The sequence below is a fragment of the Argopecten irradians genome, chromosome 2 (assembly GCF_041381155.1).
Source record: "Argopecten irradians isolate NY chromosome 2, Ai_NY, whole genome shotgun sequence".
Lineage (NCBI taxonomy): Eukaryota > Metazoa > Mollusca > Bivalvia > Pectinida > Pectinidae > Argopecten > Argopecten irradians.
Window position 1 is genome coordinate 56,684,669 of NC_091135.1, and position 22,213 is coordinate 56,706,881.

Consider the following 22,213-nt stretch of genomic DNA (forward strand, 5'->3'; position numbering starts at 1 on the left):
GAGAGCAATTAATTGATAGTTCTAAATTTTATATGAAGGTTCAACTTATTAATCAAAGTAAAATAAAAATTGGCCAAGGTTATAAGGTTCAATAACCCGTTAGTTTGTTTAAAGGTTTGTGTAATTAGAGGTAAGAAAGGTGATAAATCATTAGCAGGTTAAGATTCGATGTTTAGCCACAGGTAGATGATATTGGCACATAACAGTAATTCAGCATCTGTTTCATAACACTGCAGTCAGAATCAGAGACTTACAGTCCTTTTTCTTTCTTTTTTTCTTCTTTCTTTTAACAGTCAGTTCAGAACACAAACCATGCCTAGAAAAAAGTGATAAAGAATTATCTATGTGTTTGATAGGCATTGATTAACATTGAGGGCCTATCTTCCGTTTGATGACAGAACATTTCAATCGTAAACAGCTGGAACAGTTCAGATGTTGTGCAGTTCCACAGACCAAGTCCGCCTTTGGCAGTGATTGGATATATATTACCCCTAAGCATGCCATTTTAATCTTGAATTAAACAAAACATTCCAAACCACACTGCTTACCTTTAGTGATGTATGTCATTCATGTATCGTGTAGATATAATAAAGCTAGCATGCAAGACTTGATTTCAACGGTGGTCACTTGTAAGACAACAGTCTGTCACCTAAGTGAACTGAGTTTGTACAGAAAAAAACAGATACCTACCAACAGGATTTGTATAAAATAGCATCATTGATTTCTAGCCCATTAGTTGGTTGATATATAAAAGAGTGTTGTTGCTATGTAGACTTAATATGAATTCAATATTATTTAAAGGAAAGTGGAAAAACAAAGAAATAATTTACAAATCCTTCTTTCCTTTGTCTGATATAGATCATTCTATGATGGGTGGAGATACCTCTCTGGGGCTTCTTGTTCCATTGTTGTGATGGGGGTGATACATCTTAAATAGAATTTGAAAGGAACTTGACTTCCTGTATCAGTAATTGTTCATTTTTGAAACAATGTTTTATCAGATATGTATGTAAATCTTTATCTTCTCTTTATTGTCTTCTGTTATCAATGGAAAATTTAGACAAAATTTTGGAGAATCCCCATTGAAAATGATTCTATAGAGTATAAATTAAGGATTGGCTCTCTTATACAGAAATAGTGGCAGATATAGTGTGCAAACTTTGAAAAAATGACCACCAAGTGTAACACCTCATATAAAGTCATCCGTGACCAAACCTAGATTACATGCCCTTTGAGCCATTTTTCTGTCCATTAAATCCTGTTATCTTAACATCCTTCACTGTTATCACCACAAAAGGCTGGATTCTATGTCCAAACCACAAATTAGAAGGTTAGATGATTCTGGGTTAGACTGACTACTGTAAAACTCTGAGATAACAGGGCTCCAGCTATATAGGTCGTATTATATAGGAGAGAAGAACATTGATCACTACCCCGTTATTTGTCTGTCTGATGTATACAAAAACGCTACACTTGACAATCATGTAACATTATACATTCGCCCGACCTAGTCATGGTAGCAGGCTCCGGGCAGACGTTAGAAACTATTTATATAAAGTGTAATACTGGCTGGAAACATCTCGGTCAAAAATGGAAAATTAAGTCCAAGTCCATTTCCTTTTACTCCTGGGTGAATATAAATCATATCAGTCCAGGGTTGTCTGAATATACTAAATGTGTGATTGAATGTTTGTCGTTGTAGATATAGCTTATATCACATATATATTATCTCTATATGTTGTATGGTATTAGTTACAACACACTATAAGTAAACCTTTTGCCGGCCAATCATGCGGTCACTTTGGCCTTGATCTTTTTGTTTTCTTCCTTTCATTGGCATTTAGGTTATAGATGTGATAAAACTGGCCTACCGATAGACAGTAAAGAAACTGCATGGTAACAAGGGCAACTGATGTAATGAATGACGTAGTCAACATTAAAAATATATTACTGTTATATATGACATTGTCCTGTCAATGTCATTATTGATTCTAAATAATAACAATGTTCAGTGTATGTTATTAATAAAATCTGGGATATATGACAAAGTCAGTAGTTACCAATGAACCTGAGAGTTATGTCAAAGGTCAATAGTAACCAATGACCTTGAGAGTTATGTCAAAGGTCAGTAGTTACCAATGACTTTGAGAGTTTTGTCAAAGGTCGGTAGTTACCATTGATCTTAAGAGTCGGTATGTCAAAGGTCAGTCTTTGAGAGTTTTGTCAAAGGTCGGTAGTTACCAATGATCTTAAGAGTCGGTATGTCAAAGGTCAGTAGTTACCAATGACCTTGAGAGTTCTGTCAAAGGTCAGTGAACACAAATGACCTTGAAATCATGACATGGGTCTTTTGTTTCTTTGAGGAGTAAGAGATGGCTTATGACAACATTCTTTTTTATAGTTTACATATTGAACAAGTACCATAGGTAAAATGTCATCTTGGTTAGGATTAGTAGTGTTAGTTGTCACTGTCTGAACTCAAGTAACCATTCAAGGCCTCAGATTGAGGATTAGTAGTGTTAGTTGTCACTGTCTGAACTCAAGTAACCATTCAAGGCATCAGATTGAGGATTAGTAGTGTCAGTTGTCACTGTCTGAACTCAAGTGACCATTCAAGGCCTTAGATTGAGGATTAGTAGTGTCAGTTGTCACTGTCTGAACTCAAGTGACCATTCAAGGCCTCAGATTGAGGATTAGTAGTGTTAGTTGTCACTGTCTGAACTCAAGTGACCATTCAAGGCCTCAGATTGAGGATTAGTAGTGTTAGTTGTCACTGTCTGAACTCAAGTGACCATTCAAGGCCTCAGATTGAGGATTAGTAGTGTCAGTTGTCACTGTCTGAACTCAAGTGACCATTCAAGGCCTCAGATTGAGGATTAGTAGTGTCAGTTGTCACTGTCTGAACTCAAGTGACCATTCAAGGCCTCAGATTGAGGATTAGTAGTGTCAGTTGTCACTGTCTGAACTCAAGTGACCATTCAAGGCCTTAGATTGAGGATTAGTAGTGTCAGTTGTCACTGTCTGAACTCAAGTGACCATTCAAGGCCTCAGATTGAGGATTAGTAGTGTCAGTTGTCACTGTCTGAACTCAAGTGACCATTCAAGGCCTCAGATTGAGGATTAGTAGTGTTAGTTGTCACTGTCTGAACTCAAGTGACCATTCAAGGCCTCAGATTGAGGATTAGTAGTGTCAGTTGTCACTGTCTGAACTCAAGTGACCATTCAAGGCCTCAGATTGAGGATTAGTAGTGTCAGTTGTCACTGTCTGAACTCAAGTGACCATTCAAGGCCTCAGATTGAGGATTAGTAGTGTTAGTTGTCACTGTCTGAACTCAAGTGACCATTCAAGGCCTCAGATTGAGGATTAGTAGTGTTAGTTGTCACTGTCTGAACTCAAGTGACCATTCAAGGCCTTAGATTGAGGATTAGTAGTGTCAGTTGTCACTGTCTGAACTCAAGTGACCATTCAAGGCCTCAGATTGAGGATTAGTAGTGTCAGTTGTCACTGTCTGAACTCAAGTGACCATTCAAGGCCTCAGATTGAGGATTAGTAGTGTCAGTTGTCCACTGTCTGAACTCAAGTGACCATTCAAGGCCTCAGATTGAGGATTAGTAGTGTCAGTTGTCACTGTCTGAACTCAAGTGACCATTCAAGGCCTTAGATTGAGGATTAGTAGTGTCAGTTGTCACTGTCTGAACTCAAGTGACCATTCAAGGCCTCAGATTGAGGATTTGTAGTGTCAGTTGTCACTGTCTGAACTCAAGTGACCATTCAAGGCCTCAGATTGAGGATTAGTAGTGTCAGTTGTCACTGTCTGAACTCAAGTGACCATTCAAGGCCTCAGATTGAGGATTAGTAGTGTCAGTTGTCACTGTCTGAACTCAAGTGACCATTCAAGCCATTGAATTGTAGTCAGTTGTCACTGTCTAACTCAAGTGACCATTCAAGGCCTAGATTGGATTGTAGTGTCAGTTGTCACGTCTGAACTCAAGTGACCATTCAAGGCCTCAGATTGAGGATTGTAGTTCAGTTGTCACTGTCTGAACTCAAGTGACCATTCAATGCCTTAGTTGAGGATTAGTAGTGTCAGTTGTCACTGTCTGAATCAAGTGACCATTCAAGGCCTCAGATTGAGGATTAGTAGTGTCAGTTGTCACTGTCTGAACTCAAGTGACCATTCAAGGCCTTAGATTGAGGATTAGTAGTGTCAGTTGTCACTGTCTGAACTCAAGTGACCATTCAAGGCCTCAGATTGAGGATTAGTAGTGTCAGTTGTCACTGTCTGAACTCAAGTGACCATTCAAGGCCTCAGATTGAGGATTAGTAGTGTCAGTTGTCACTGTCTGAACTCAAGTGACCATTCAAGGCCTCAGATTGAGGATTTGTAGTATCAGTTGTCACTGTCTGTCTCAAGTGACCATTCAAGGCCTCAGATTGAGGATTAGTAGTGTCAGTTGTCACTGTCTGAACTCAAGTGACCATTCAATGCCTTAGATTGAGGATTAGTAGTGTCAGTTGTCACTGTCTGAACTCAAGTGACCATTCAAGGCCTTAGATTGAGGATTTGTAGTGTCAGTTGTCACTGTCTGAACTCAAGTGACCATTCAAGGCCTCAGATTGAGGATTAGTAGTGTCAGTTGTCACTGTCTGAACTCAAGTGACCATTCAATGCCTTAGTTTGAGGATTAGTAGTGTCAGTTGTCACTGTCTGAATTCAAGTGACCATTCAAGGCCTTAGATTGAGGATTAGTAGTATCAGTTGTCACTGTCTGAACTCAAGTGACCATTCAAGGCCTCAGATTGAGGATTAGTAGTGTCAGTTGTCACTGTCTGAACTCAAGTGACCATTCAAGGCCTCAGATTGAGGATTAGTAGTGTCAGTTGTCACTGTCTGAACTCAAGTGACCATTCAAGGCCTCAGATTGAGGATTTGTAGTATCAGTTGTCACTGTCTGAACTCAAGTGACCATTCAAGGCCTTAGATTGAGGATTAGTAGTGTCAGTTGTCACTGTCTGAACTCAAGTGACCATTCAAGGCCTCAGATTGAGGATTAGTAGTGTCAGTTGTCACTGTCTGAACTCAAGTGACCATTCAAGGCCTCAGATTGAATTACAACTAAATTCTGATAGGATTTGAACTTATAGTTTGTTAATATATATTTGCTGTTTGTTTAATGTTATTCTTGATGTAGACATAGAATTTTGAGGAAATAAAGAGAACAATGAGGAGCATGTGATCTATTTGGCCTTTTGTTTTAGCTTTCTGGTCTGTGATTGGTTAAGGACTTAGTGTCTAAGTTGTCAGATTTTACATGGGAAGGTCTGATTCACAAAGCATATTATAAAGTGATCAATCTGGAGAGAAAATGACACTTTAAATGTGAATCAATCACATAGACATGTCAGGTGACTAGCCCTGATCACTGATTGGTGGCATCCAGAGCACTGTTCTCCTAAGGTCCATTGATCACACTGTCACAGAACATGGACAGCTATTTTTAGAGACTGACCAGAACTTTTCTGAAACATCTATGAAGAGGTCAACATTTCAGACTTTTTATGACATTACTAGAGGTGCAATGTAGATTGTTTGTGCCTACAGTTTTCACCTTTGACCTGAATAAAGGAAAAAATGCTTCAACTGCCTTTATTTTACGCTAGTGAGGTAATTTTAACTTGTCTAATTATTTTGATTTATGAGATGTACTTTTCTTTTTTCCCTTTGCTGTTTTGTGCACATAGTATTTAGATATTAACAGTTTGTGAACTTTCTAATTGTGTTGATTGATAAGTTGTACTTTTCTTTTTTCCCTTTGCTGTTTTTCAAAGAAAAAATATGCACACAGTATTGAGAGTGTGTGTTTATAATTAATTTACAGCATTCCGTTCATTTCTAGAAATGCCTGATGTTTTTTGCTGACTTCCAATCATTAAATACATCTGTACACTGAGGTCCTATTCATTCTGTCTGTCAGTTGTGCCACTTCCTGTGGGGATGAGGTTGAAAACTGAACCCTACAGGAGATTTCTCAGCAGACCCACTAGTCACCAGCATGGCAATGTCTTCATTTTAAAAAGTGGGTGCTTTCTAATAGATCAGGGAGTTATGTCAATTAAAGATGAAAAAATGTACTTCTTGATTGATGATAAATTTTTTTTCTAGATTTAAGTCATATTTACAACACTCTATGATTGCCACCTGGCCTTTGTTTTAAATAGTTGTCAGAAAGAAAAGAGAGATTTTGTTTTATATCTGTAGAGCACATACCTCGGAGATAAGACTACTAAGGTCTCACCTGTTCCATGGAAGTCAAACATAAATTGACCAATCCCTGCCTGAGAAACCAGAGAAATAGATATATTGAAGAGAAGGCAGGTGAAATGATCACACATCAAAATCTGCCTACTATATTTCATTTCCTCGTCAATTAAGTGTGCAGTTCAAAAGCCAGTCGGACTGATGCTGCAGTAACTTAATGCAATTGCAGCAATATTTATTATACATGGAGATAATCCAACAGTGTTCGTAAGGTCATGTGACTTTTGTCACCCGTACTCGTAAAATTTTATGGGGTTATCATTTAGATGTCATGTTGTTTTTATTTTTCAAAATGAGACAGGATCATTACAAGCATCTCCTGATGAATCATGATAAAATTGTCATAAAGGACTGGGGAAAAAAAACGTACTAATGGTGACGTTCTTTTAACAATCCAAATGTTCTGTACGCCTGCTGATCTCCTTACAGTGTGTAGCCCCCACTAGAGATTACCAACAATGGTGATACCAAAGTGTGCTGTTACTGTAATGGCTTCAGTGTATGGGTAAATGTTTCATTGAAATCTTAACCAAATTTAAGGTCATGGGTACTATACTTTCATACCACACATGTAACGGCAAAGGACTATACAATATATATCCTCAACTAATGTACAGTTCTCTGTCACAGTTAATTAGGAAGTTCAGTACAGTGGCTTTAATTTGATATCTGCATTTTTAGATGACATAAACTTGGTAACAATACTTAACACACCAGATTAACACACCAGATTATGACATTGTCATGGGGTGTTGAATACACTAGATTATGACATTGTTATGGGGTGTTGAATTCACAGAATTTTGACATTGTTATGGGGTGTTGAATACACCAGATTATAACATTGTCATGGGGTGTTGAATACACCAGATTATGACATTGTTATGGGGTGTTGAATACACCAGATTATGACATTGTTATGGGGTGTTGAATTCCCTGAATTTTGACATTGTTATGGGGTGTTGAATACACCAGATTATTACATTGTCATGGGGTGTTGAATACACCAGTTTTTGACATTGTTATTGGGTGTGGAATTCCCAGAATTTTTACATGGTCATGGGATGTTGAATTCACCAGATTATGATATTGTCATGGGGTGTTGAATATGCCAGATTATGACATTGTCATGGAGTATTGAATGCACCAGATTATGACATCATTATTGGGTGTTGAATTCACAGAAACAAGAATTTTTGACATTGTTATGGGATGTTGAATACACCAGATTATGACATTGTCATGGGGATGTTGAATACACCAGTTTTTGACATTTATATTGGGTGTGGAATTCCCAGAATTTTTACATGGTCATGGGACATGTCATCCGTATCAGAGATGGCCATTGAATCCTATTTAACCAATTTCCCATAACTTTGACCCCCAGGGGCCGTATGGGGTGGGGTCAAAAGGGGTCAAATAGGCAATAACTTCAAAAATCTTCTTCTGAAATCCTGGAAATGGTAGAATCACATACTCTTCGTAAGATGGAAAGGTCCTTGAGGTCCTTTACAAAAATTGGAATTAATGACCCTGGGGTCCTCAGTTTCCCCCTGGGGAGGGGTTTAAGGTTTAGACTATAGTTTATATAGGGAAAACACATTTTTGAGTATTATTTGATCATTTGTAATAGGAAATGAGTCCAAATATTTACAGAATTATCCGTATGAGATGGCATGGTAGAATCCTATTAACCATTTTCCATAACTGACCCCCAGGGCCATAGGGGTGGGGTCAAAAGGGGTCAAATAGGCTATAACTACAAAAATCTTCTTCTAAAACCTGTGAAATGGTAGATCACATACTCATATATGGAAAGGTCTTGAGGTCCTTTACAAATTGTGAATTTATATTACCCTGGGGTCACACGATACCCCTGGGGAGGGGGTCAAGTTACTAGGGAAAACACATTTATGAGCATTTATTGGCTCAATTTTCCATAGGAAATGAGTCGAACTTGTTTAGAATTATTAGCCTGAGATAACATTTTAATATCATATCTATATTGGTCCTGGTCAACCCCCTCGGGCAGAGGGGCGGGGCCAAAAGGGGGCAAATAGGCTAAAAACTTTAAAAATTTTCTTCTAAAATACTGGAAATGGTAGAACCAAATACTCTTCTTAGATGGACAGGTCTTAAGGTGTTTTATGAAAATTGTGAATTATATGACCCATCACGTTTTTTCCCCCTGGGGAGGGGGTCAAGATTACTATAGTTTATATAGGGAAAACACATTTATGAGCATTTTTTTTTGCTCAATTTTCATAGGAAATGAGTCAAACTTGTTAGAATTATTAGCCTGAGATAACATTTAAATATTGTATATCTATATTTGTCCTGGTCAACCCCCTCAGGGCACAGGGGCGGGGCCAAAAGGGGCAAATAGGCTAAAACTTTAAAAATCTTCTTCTTAAATACTGGAAATGGTAGAATCAAATACTCGTCATAAAAAAGGCAGGTCTTAAGGTGTTTTATGAAAATTGTGAATTATATGACCCTTGGGTCTCAGGTTTCCCCCTGGGGAGGGGGGTAAGTTTACTGTAGTTTATAAAGGGAAAAGACATTTTTGAGCATTATTTAGTCATTATAATAGGAAATTAGTCAATTGTAGTCAGAATTATCCCTATGTGATGACCATTGAATCTTATTACCAAATTTTCTATGACTGATCCCAAGGGGCCTTAGGGGCGGGGCCAAAACGGGTCAAATAGGCTAAAACTTCAAAAATCTTCTTCTGAAATTCTGGAACTGGTAGAATCAAATACTCTGCATAGATTGAAAGGTCTTAAAGTCCTTTACAAAAATTGTGAATTTCATGGCCCTGGGGTCCCATGTTTCCCTCTGGGGAGGGGGTCAAGTTTACTTTAGTTTATATAGGAAAAACACATTTATAAACATTATTTGCCTATTTTTCATAGGAAAATTATCAAACTGGGTTAAATTATAGTCTGAGATAGCATTTTAACACATATCCATATTGGTCCTGGCCGACCCCCAGGGGCCAGAGGGGTGGGGCCAAAAGGGGTCAAAATGGATAACATTTCAAAAATCTTTCTTCTGATTTCACAGATTTGATGGAACCAAATAATCTTCATAGAGTAAAAAGTTTTTATAAAATCACTTTTTTGACATAGGCCTGATGGCAAATATATAGTGTTTTTTAAATTTTTGTTCATTCTGTATCTGAACAAGTGACCGTTAAATTTACTGCATTTTTTTCCTTACATTTTGCTAAATCTCTGCACTCTAGCTAGATAATAAGGTGTATTCGGTAAAAACAGTCATGTTGATTTAACAAATATGAGATTTAACAACAGCCAATGGTTTATACAAAATATGATGTTTCCAACGTCATTACTCAGACAGCCATCCTTGTCTTCAGTGTACAGTTGGTAGCCATCATTAGTACCGTTCAGTCCTACACAACTCATCGCAAGTGCGCACAGTATGTTGGATTCATGCCTACATCGAAAAGCTACTAACAGTTTGTCTACACAATCCAAAAACATAACTTACCTCAAATCAGTGACATATTTCTGTAATGTAAAATATCTGTGTTGTAATAGGCCTAACACATAGAGCTTTCAGTGTGAGATTCAGGTGGGGTCACACATCTCTAAACAAAAAACATGTGACAGATAGTGATGTGTGAGATTCAGATGGGGCCCACACAACCCCTACACATAAAACATGTGACAGAAAGTAACATGTGAGATTCAGATGTGGCCCACACAACCCCTACACATAAAACATGACAGAGAGTGACAGAAAGTGTTGTGTGAGAATCAGATGGGGCCCACACAACCCCTACACATAAAACATGTGACAGAAAGTAACATGTGAGATTCAGATGGGGCCCACACAACCCCAACACATATGGGGCCCACACAACCCCTACACATAAAACATGTGACAGAAAGTGACATCTGAGATTCAGATGGGGCCCCCACAACCCCTACACATAAAACATGTGACGGAGAGTGAGATGTGAGATTCAGATGGGGCCCACACAACCCCTACACATAAAAAATGTGACAGAAAGTGACATGTGAAAAAAATGTGACAGAAAGTGACATGTGACATTCAGATGGGGCCCACACAACCCCAACACATAAAACATGTGACAGAGAGTGACATGTGAGATTCAGATGGGGCCCACACAACCCCTACACATAAAACATGTGACAGAGAGTGACATGTGAGATTCAGATGGGGCCCACACAACCCCTACACATAAAACATGTGACAAAGTGACATGTGAGATTCAGATGGGGCCCACACAACCCCTACACATAAAACATGTGACGGAGAGTGACATGTGAGATTCAGATGGGGCCCACACAACCCCTACACATAAAACATGTGACAAAGTGACATGTGAGATTCAGATGTGGCCCACACAACCCCTACACATAAAACATGTGACAGAAAGTGACATGTGAGATTCAGATGGGGCCCACACAACCCCTACACATAAAACATGTGACAAAGTGACATGTGAGATTCAGATGTGGCCCACACAACCCCTACACATAAAACATGTGACAGAAAGTGACATGTTGAGATTCAGATGGGGCCCACACAACCCCTACACATAAAACATGTGACAGAAAGTGACATGTGAGATTCAGATGGGGCCCACACAACCCCTACACATAAAACATGTGACAAAGTGACATGTGAGATTCAGATGGGGCCCACACAACCCCTACACATAAAACATGTGACAGAAAGTGACATGTGAGATTCAGATGGGGCCCACACAACCCCTACACATAAAACATGTGACAAAGTGACATGTGAGATTCAGATGGGGCCCACACAACCCCTACACATAAAACATGTGACAGAGAGTGACATGTGAGATTCAGATGGGGCCCACACAACCCCTACACGTAAAACATGTGACAGAAAGTGACATGTGAGATTCACTAGATGGGGCCCACACAACCCCTACACGTAAAACATGTGACAGAGAGTGACATGTGAGATTCAGATGGGCCCACACAACCCCAACACATAAAACATGTGACAGAGAGTGACATGTGAGATTCAGATGGGGCTCACACAACCCCTACACATAAAACATGTGACAGAGTGACATGTGAGATTCAGATGGGGCCCACACAACCCCTACACGTAAAACATGTGACGGAGAGTGACATGTGAGATTCAGATGGGGCTCACACAACCCCTACACATAAAACATGTGACGGAGAGTGACATGTGAGTAGATTCAGATGGGGCTCACACAACCCTACACATAAAACATGTGACAAAGTGACATGTGAGATTCAGATGGGGCCCACACAACCCCTACACATAAAACATGTGACAGAGAGTGACATGTGAGATTCAGATGGGGCCTAGCGACCACCTCTGTATAAAGACCACCTTCTTATAAGACATCTTTATCAGGGTCTCTATAGTTAATTCCAAAAATTTGTTGTGTGTATGGAGACCACTTATCTATAAAGACCCATTTTCTCTTGGTGTCTGGTTTTTAGCTCACCTGGCCCGAAGGGCCGGTGAGCTTATGTCATGGCGCGGCGTCCGTCGTCCGTCGTCCGTCCGTCGTCCGTCGTCCGTCCGTCGTCCGTCGTCCGTCTGTCCGTCAACATTTCCTTTAAATCGCTACTAGTCATAGAGTTCTGCATGGATTTTAACCAAATTTGGCCAGAAACATCCTTGGGGGGAGGGGAACAGAACTTGTATAAAATTTTTGCTCTGACCCCCCGGGGACAGGAGGGGCGGGGCCCAATAGGGGAAATTGAGGTAAATCCTATAAATCGCTACTTGTCCTAGAGTTCTGCATGGATTGAAACCAAAATTTGGCCAGACACATCCTTGGGGGAAGTGGAATAGAACTTGTATAAATTTTGCTCTGACCCCACAGGGACAGGAGGGGCGGGGCCCAATAGGGGAAATTGTAAAACCTATAAATCGCTACTTGTCCTAGTGTTCTGCATGGATTGTTACCAAATTTGGCCAGAAACATCCTTGGGGGAAGGGGAACAGAACTTGTATAAATTTTGGCTCTGACCCCTCGGGGACAGGAGGGGCGGGGCCCAATAAGGGAAATTTAGATAAATCCTATAAATCGCTACTTGTCCTAGAGTTCTGCATGGATTGTAACCAAATTTGGCCAGAAACATCATTGGGGGAAGGGAATCAGAACTTGTATAAATTTTGGCTCTGACCCCCCGAGGACAGGAGGGGCGGGGCCCAATAGGGGAAATTAAGGTAAATCCTATAAATCGCTACTTGTCCTAGAGTTCAGCATGGATTGAAACCAAATTTGGCCAGAAACATCCTTGGGGGAAGGGGAATAGAACTTGTATAAATTTTGGCTCTGAACCCCCGGGGACAGGAGGGGCGAGGCCCAATAGGGGAAATAGAGGTAAATCCTATAAATCACTACTTGTCCTAGTGTTCTGCATGGATTGTAACCAAATTTGGCCAGAAACATCCTTGGGGGAAGGGAAACAGAACTTGTATAAATTTTGGCTCTGACCCCCCAGGGACAGGAGGGGCGGGGCCCAATAAGGGAAATTTAGGTAAATCCTATAAATCGCTACTTGTCCTAGAGTTCTGCATGGATTGTAACCAAATTTGGCCAGAAACATCCTTGGGGGAAGGGGAACAGAACTTGTATAAATTTTGGCTCTGACCCCCCGGGGACAGTAGGGGCAGGGCCAAATAGGGGAAATAGAGGTAAATCCTATAAATCGCTACTTGTCCTAGAGTTCTGCATAGATTGTAACCAAATTTGGCCAGAAACAACCTTGGGGGAAGGGGAATAGAACTTGTATAAATTTTGGCTCTGACCCCCGGGGACAGGAGGGGCGGGGCCCAATAGGGGAAATTTAGGTAAATCCTATAAATTGCTACTTGTTCTAGAGTTCTGCATGGATTGTAACCAAATTTGGCCAGGACCATCCTAGGGGGAAGGGGAACAGAACTTGTTTTAAATTTTTGCTCTGACCCCCTGGGGACAGGAGGGGCGGGGCCCAATAGGGGAAATAGAGGTAAAATCCTATAAATCGCTACTTGTCCTAGAGTTCTGCATGGATTGTAACCAAATTTGGCCAGAAACTTTCTTAGGGGAATAGGAACAGAACTTATATAAATTTTGGCTCTGACCCCCCGGGGGCAGGAGGGGCGGGCCCAATAGGGGAAATAGAGGTAAATCCTATAAATCGCTACTTGTCCTAGAGTTCAGCATGGATTGAAACCAAATTTGGCCAGAAACATTCTTGGGGGAAGGATAATAGAACTTGTATAAATTTTGGATCTGACCCCCTGGGGGCAGGAGGGGCGGGGCCCAATAGGGAAATTTAGGTAAATCCTATAAATCGCTACTAGTCTTAGAGTTCTGCTTGGATTTTAACCAAATTTGGCCCAGAAACATCCTTGGGGTTAACAGAATTCCTATAATTTTTGGCACTAACCCTCTTGAGCAGAAAGAGTGGGGCCCAATAGGGGAATTAGAGGTAAATATTCAAATTCCTTCAGAAAAGAAACAATGAACCTTACTAGGCATTACAAACCAGGTGAGCGATACAGGCCCTCTGGGCCTCTTGTTATAGCCTGTTTTTACTATAATTTGATGGAAACCCCAAAAATAAAAGTGTTCTTCGGAATGGTACTCTGATAGAGTTAGTTTATATATTTATTATGTATAATGCTTATGTACAATTTTATTTTTCACCCAACAGTACAGCTGTGTATAGGTTTGACTTCTGTTCTAGTCTATCATACTAAAGTAGATGGTACTGTTAAAGTACCAAAAATGGTGAGATTTATAAATTCAAACTAAAGTACATGTAGGTATATTTAAGAAATTGGAAATATTCAGACCAATAATACAGCTTTCACTTCCAAGCATTTCTCTATAGCAGTGATTGACAGTCTTATAATTAAAGAACTGCAGAAGCCTTACTGCGTGGTGAGACACACTGAATCCCTGTTATCCTATGAGATATAGAGCCATGTAATATTTAGTTCAAATCTGGTTTTGAAATTGAAGCCCTACTAATGTCCTATTTCGTCTACCAATTACGATGGAATTTGAAGCATGCACTTCAATATATGAAAATGATATTTTTGATTTCGCCGACTAGAATCACAGGACTGGGCGTTTAATGGCAAAGTGCTTTGTGTTAAGTCAGCGTTACTGGTTCTGCCAACAACAAATTCTATATACATGAAGAAAATTTGTCTTTTCTCGCCAGGCACCAACGGTTTGTCTAGGATATACAATTTCATCATCACATTGAAATCTAATAATCTGAACATCACTAAATAGTAAGGCAAACTTGTTCAAAGCCTTGCTTATTTGTCGTCATAGTAACCGATAATTTAGTTGTCCAGGATCTCTTGTTTTAAATCTCCTTACAACTAAAGCCTTACATCTTCTCCAGCCGCAAGTTTCCATCCCAGTTCATAACTCAGTTTAAAACAGCTTTCCCTTTCCTTAAGAATATTACAATAATGTAAATAAAAAAGTACCAATATTTTATGACACAGCAAAACAATCTTGACACAATTGTTGTTTTTAGGTCTCCATCCTGTATGTCTTTAGGACTGTGATCAGGAAAGTACAGACATCTGTTCAAATAGACATGTATTTAAAAAATTTCTTGTGAAAATTGTTTCCATACTTCATTTAGAATAAAGTTGTTAAATACTATTATCTATAAAAACAAATGTTGATTTCTGCCTTGATATATGATAATAATTGTTTGTTGTGACCGGGTGGGGTGTGTTGCTTGGTGTCTTCGGCGGCATGCTTCAGTGATATAGCACTATAAAAAGGGCAAAAGTTCCACTATACAAGAAGACACAACATGCATATACCGCAGTCTCCCGAAACACGCACCTCGCACAACATACACGCAACACACCACATACATGGGAGGCCGTCCTTACATGACCATAGCTGTTAATAGGACGTTAATTGAATCAAACAAACAAACAAACAAATTGTTTTGATAAGAAAAACCATTTTAAGAATGAAAAATAGTAATTTTAAGAATTTCAAGAGGTCTAAGTGGCCAAGTTGTACTTAGATTTTCCTTTACAACTGGCATTGATTTATGTATTGATAGAAGGTTACATATGTTATTATGGATAGGAGTAATCATCTTATGGGGCAAAATACAGCATTTGAGAATTTCAAGAAACACAATCGGAAAAATACTGGCATGGTTAAGCTCTTAGGTGATTGAAAGCTGCCAAAGGTGAGCAATGCTGTTCTTAAACAGTTATTTCCAGTGAACAACATGCCTTTAGAAACATTTTGTTGTACGTGGACAGGTTATAAGAGTAAAAAAAAAAAAAAAAAAAACCTAATGTGGACAAGACATCGATGTCAGTTTGTAAATTCAGATCTCACAAATCTTTTTCTGCTGCTTAGAAAATATCTTGGTTGATACACAAAAGCATTTCAGAATTTAGTGAATTTTTTGTTAAACAAATATATGGCAGCGTGCTCCCTGACTTTCTCTCATCAGGGGTTAAGTGTACCCCTCCTCAGAAAATTTGAGGGGTACAAGCATAAATCTTGGGGTACAAGCAAAATTTAACAATCATGAAGCATTTCATCAAGCTTTGATCATAAGACAATGACACAATTCAGTATATTCAATTATCGACTCCTTGGGTGACATAAGGGCAATTTTACTTTCATTTCTAATTCCAATTCATCGGATATCATGCTGCAAAAAATGACATTGAAAGGCTCAAAGCTGTAGATTTTAAAGAACTTAAATAGTGTTTCCAATCAAATCATCATAAACACTGGGGTTAGAACTTTTTTACTCGTTTCTTACATGGATCTACGTTTTCAGACGATGTTTCATTCAGGGATTTTCTTTTGGTGATAGAAGGACTCGCAAAGAAATCGCTAATCGTACGCTTTTTAGATGGCTCTATGTTTACAACATCGGACAAGTAAACACCACTGGTGTTACGATCTTTAGTGTGTGATAGCGCCCATAATCAAATAGCGAAACATTATTCAGGTTAGGAAATAACCTAGATCGATGGGTCATGATCAGCCAATCAAAATGCAGGGAAATCGCCAGTAGCACCCAGCTTACATAAAGATCAGGACGATATTGTTTCGTCATTTCTTCCGACAGTTTTAATATATAAATTATATATAACAACTGTTTTCAGTTTTTACACCCATTTTATTAGCTTTTACTCCCATTTTATCGTACGTGCAGTGTACCCTCTGCTTCCAATATGTGTACGTGCATATTACTTTTGATGCGTGAATCACGTACACCTGTACGTAATGGGGCATGCTGATATGGATCTTAGAAACTCATGGTAAAAATTTGTAACATTTTTGTAACCATTGTTCTTGGTTCAGTTTTCAATAATTCAAAGTTATTTTTGGTGTTTATGTACATGTACATACTGTATTCGACTAAATAAACGTACGCGATAAGCACACCTTTCCTTTTTGTGGCCTCAGTTTCTCTGACCACAAATTAAATACAGACTGAAAATAGGAAAACTTTTTTATAAGTCAATTCCTTTTGCCAATTAATATACAGCTTACTTTGTCCCATAATTTGATGAAAGGCTGCTCAATGTTTAGCATCTAGCACTCCTTTCATATTTTCAAGCACCCTGTGCTCTTATTGGGTTGAACATGGTATTTATTTGAATTACTTTGATCCAAGAAGAAGTACTTTAGCGTGACAATCCATTTAATGATGATGTTTTTGTATTTTACAGATTGTAAGGGCTGACACAACAGTTACCTTCCAAGTTATGGCAACACTGTCTTCAACTGTGTTCTATGAGGTAAGTTTGTCACCAGAGATGTGACCAGTGCACCACTGTCTTCAGCTGTGTTCTATGAGGTAAGTTTGTCACCAGAGATGTGACCAGTGCACCACTGTCTTCAGCTGTGTTCTATGAGGTAAGTTTGTCACCAGAGATGTGACCAGTGCACCACTGTCTTCAGCTGTGTTCTATGAGGTAAGTTTGTCACCAGAGATGTGACCAGTGCACCACTGTCTTCAGCTGTGTTCTATGAGGTAAGTTTGTTCACCAGAGATGTGACCAGTGCACCACTGTCTTCAGCTGTGTTCTATGAGGTAAGTTTGTCACCAGAGATGTGACCAGTGCACCACTGTCTTCAGCTGTGTTTCTATGAGGTAAGTTTGTCACCAGAGATGTGACCAGTGCACCACTGTCTTCAGCTGTGTTCTATGAGGTAAGTTTGTCACCAGAGATGTGACCAGTGCACCACTGTCTTCAGCTGTGTTCTATGAGGTAAGTTTGTCACCAGAGATGTGACCAGTGCACCACTGTCTTCAGCTGTGTTCTATGAGGTAAGTTTGTCACCAGAGATGTGACCAGTGCACCACTGTCTTCAGCTGTTTTCTATGAGGTAAGTTTGTCACCAGAGATGTGACCAGTGCACCACTGTCTTCAGCTGTGTTCTATGAGGTAAGTTTGTCACCAGAGATGTGACCAGTGCACCACTGTCTTCAGCTGTGTTCTATGAGGTGTGTCACCAGATGTGACCACCACTGTCGAGATGTGACCAGTGCACACTGTCTTAGCTGTGTTCTATGAGGTAAGTTTGTCACCAGAGATGTGACAGTGCACCACTGTCTTCAGCTGTGTTCTATGAGGTAAGTTTGTCACCAGAGATGTGACCAGTGCACACTGAGGTATGAGTTTGTCACCAGAGATGTGACCAGTGCACCACTGTCTTCAGCTGTGTTCTATGAGGTAATTTGTCACCAGAAGATGTGACGCAGGTGCACCACAGTCTTCAGCAGTATTGTCTATGAGGTTTGTCACCATAGAAGTCCTGAATTTGACATTCTTGCATGCAAGGTGTTCAAGCAATGTCTATGACTTTTTGAACCTTCACTCAGAGATATAGGGTGTCTAACGTCTACAACTTTATCTAAATAACCCAAGAGTGCCTAGAAACCTGACAAAATGGGCCTGTGACATGCTGGAATGAAAGGCTACCAAGCTTGTTCAAATGAATGACCTTGACTTTCATTCAAGGTCACAGAGGTCAAATAGGCTAAAATCTTTAAACGATTTCTTTTTAATACCCAAGAGGCCTAGGAACCTGATATTAGGCCTGTGACATTCTGGAATAGAGGGCTACCAAGTTTGTTCAAATGAATGACCTTGACCTTCATTCAAGGTCACAGGGGTCAAATAGGCTTAAATCTTTAAATGACTTCTTCTTAATAACCAAACAGCCTAGAGACCTGATATTGGGCCTGTGGCATGCTGGGATCGAGGGCTACCAAGTTTGTTCAAATGAATTACCTTGACTTTCATTCAAGGTCACAGGGGTCAAAAAGGCTAAAATCTTTTAACAACTTCTTCTTAATAACCAAGAGGCCTAGGGACCTGATATTGGGCCTGTGACATGCTGGGATCGAGTGCTACCAAGTTTTGTTCAAATGAATGACCTTGACTTTCATTCAAGGTCACAGAGGTCAAAAAGGCTAAAATCTTCAAACGATTTCTTCTTAATAACCAAGAGGGCCAGAGACCTGATATTGGGCATGTGGTATGCTGGAATAGAGGGCTACCAAGTTTGTTCAAATGAATGACCTTGACCTTCATTCAAGGTCACAGGGGTCAAATAGGCTTAAATCTTTAAATGACTTCTTCTTAATAACCAAACAGCCTAGGGACCTGATATTAGGCCTGTGGCATGCTGGGATCAAGGACTACCAAGTTTGTTCAAATGAATGACCTTGACTTTCATTCAAGGTCACAGGGGTCAAAAAGGCTAAAATCTATAAACATTTCCTTCTTAATAACCAAGAGGCCTAGGGACCTGATATTTGGCCTATGATATGCTGGGATCAAGGGCTACCAAGTTTGTTCAAATGAATGACCTTGATTTTCATTCAAGGTCACAGTGGTCAAATAGGCTCAAATCTTTAAACGACTTCTTTTTAATAACCAAACAGCCTAGGGACCTGATATTGGGCCTGTAGCATGCTGGGATCAAGGGCTACCAAGTTTATTCAAATGAATGACCTTGACTTTCATTCAAGGCCATAGGGGTCAAAAAGGCTAAAATCTTTAAACAAGTTCTTCTTAATATCAAAGAGGCCTAGAGACCTGATATTGGGCATGTGGCATGCTGGGATAGAGGGCTGCCAAGTTTGTTCAAATGAATTACCTTGATCTTCATTCAAGGTCACAGGGGTCAAATAGGCAAAAATCTTCAAACAACCTCTTCTTAATAACCAAGAGGGCCAGAGACCTGATATTGGGCATGTGGTATGCTGGAATAGAGGGCTACCAAGTTTGTTCAAATGAATGACCTTGACCTTCATTCAAGGTCACAGGGGTCAAATAGGCTTTAAATCTTTAAATGACTTCTTCTTAATAACCAAACAGCATAGGACCTGATATTAGGCCTGTGCATTCTGTGGCAATAGAGGGCTACCAAGTTTGTTCAAATGAATGACCTTGACCTTCATTCAAGGTCACAGGGGTCAAACAGGCTTAAATCTTTAAATGACTTCTTCTTAATAACCAAACAGGCCTAGGGACCTGATATTATTGGCCTGTGGCATGCTGGGATCAAGGACTACCAAGTTTGTTCAAATGAATGACCTTGACTTTCATTCAAGGTCACAGGGGTCAAATAGGCTTAAATCTATAAACAACTTCTTTTTAATAACCAAACAAGAGGCCTAGGGGACCTGATATTTGGCCTGTGCATGCTGGGATAGAGGGCTACCAAGTTTGTTCAAATGAATGACCTTGACCTTCATTCAAGGTCACAGGGGTCAAAATAGGCTTAAATCTTTAAATGACTTCTTCTTAATAACCAAACAGCCTAGAGACCTGATATTGGGCCTGTGGCATGCTGGGATCGAGGGCTACCAAGTTTGTTCAAATGAATTACCTTGACTTTCATTCAAGGTCACAGGGGTCAAAAAGGCTAAAATCTTCAAACAGACTTCTTCTTAATAACCAAGAGGGCCAGAGACCTGATATTGGGCATGTGGTATGCTGGAATAGAGGGCTACCAAGTTTGTTCAAATGAATGACCTTGACCTTCATTCAAGGTCACAGGGGTCAAATAGGCTTAAATCTTTAAATGACTTCTTCTTAATAACCAAACAGCCTAGGGACCTGATATTAGGCCTGTGGCATGCTGGGATCAAGGACTACCAAGTTTGTTCAAATGAATGACCTTGACTTTCATTCAAGGTCACAGGGGTCAAAAAGGCTAAAATCTTTAAACGATTTCTTCTTAATAACCAAGAGGCCTAGGGACCTGATATTGGGCCTGTGATATGCTGGGATCAAGGGCTACCAAGTTTGTTCAAATGAATGACCTTGATTTTCATTCAAGGTCACAGGGGTCAAATAGGCTCAAATCTTTAAACGACTTCTTTTTAATAACCAAACAGCCTAGGGACCTGATATTGGGCCTGTAGCATGCTGGGATCAAGGGCTACCAAGTTTATTCAAATGAATGACCTTGACTTTCATTCAAGGCCATAGGGGTCAAAAAGGCTAAAATCTTTAAACAAGTTCTTCTTAATATCAAAGAGGCCTAGAGACCTGATATTGGGCATGTGGCATGCTGGGATAGAGGGCTGCCAAGTTTGTTCAAATGAATTACCTTGATCTTCATTCAAGGTCACAGGGGTCAAATAGGCAAAAACCTTCAAACAACCTCTTCTTAATAACCAAGAGGGCCAGAGACCTGATATTGGGCATGTGGTATGCTGGAATAGAGGGCTACCAAGTTTGTTCAAATGAATGACCTTGACCTTCATTCAAGGTCACAGGGGTCAAATAGGCTTTAAATCTTTAAATGACTTCTTCTTAATAACCAAACAGCCTAGGGACCTGATATTAGGCCTGTGACATGCTGGGAATAGAGGGCTACCAAGTTTGTTCAAATGAATGACCTTGACCTTTCATTCAAGGTCACAGGGGTCAAATAGGCTTAAATCTTTAAATGACTTCTTCTTAATAACCAAACAGCCTAGAGACCTGATATTTGGCCTGTGGCATGCTGGGATCGAGGGCTACCAAGTTTGTTCAAATGAATTACCTTGACTTTCATTCAAGGTCACAGGGGTCAAAAAGGCTAAAAATTTTAAACAACTTCTTCTTAATAACCAAGAGCCTAGAGACCTGATATTGGGCCTGTGGCATGCTGGGATCGAGGGCTACCAAGTTTGTTCAAATGAATGACCTTGACTTTCATTCAAGGTCACAGGGGTCAAAAAGGCTAAAATCTTTAAACGACTTCTTCTTAATAACCAAGAGGGCCAGAGACCTGATATTGGGCATGTGGTATGCTGGAATAGAGGGCTACCAAGTTTGTTCAAATGAATGACCTTGACCTTCATTCAAGGTCACAGGGGTCAAATAGGCTTAAATCTTTAAATGACTTCTTCTTAATAACCAAACAGCCTAGGGACCTGATATTAGGCCTGTGGCATGCTGGGATCAAGGACTACCAAGTTTGTTCAAATGAATGACCTTGACTTTCATTCAAGGTCACAGGGGTCAAAAAGGCTAAAATCTATAAACATTTCCTTCTTAATAACCAAGAGGCCTAGGGACCTGATATTTGGCCTATGATATGCTGGGATCAAGGGCTACCAAGTTTGTTCAAATGAATGACCTTGACCTTCATTTTCATTCAAGGTCACAGTGGTCAAATAGGCTCAAATCTTTAAACGACTTCTTTTTAATAACCAAACAGCCTAGGGACCTGATATTGGGCCTGTAGCATGCTGGGATCAAGGGCTACCAAGTTTATTCAAATGAATGACCTTGACTTTCATTCAAGGTCATAGGGGTCAAAAAGGCTAAAATCTTTAAACAAGTTCTTCTTAATATCAAAG

General features: G+C 39.8%; 1 protein-coding gene across 1 annotated transcript in view; it reads left to right on the forward strand.

The window, feature by feature from the left end:
• The window catches only part of LOC138316737 (CD109 antigen-like), a 491,941-nt gene that overhangs the window by 339,745 nt on the left and 129,983 nt on the right, over positions 1-22,213 (forward strand). The window contains exon 16 of the mRNA XM_069258397.1: positions 17,073-17,141. Coding sequence (XP_069114498.1) covers positions 17,073-17,141 — 69 coding nt within the window. The remainder of the gene's footprint in view (positions 1-17,072; positions 17,142-22,213) is intronic.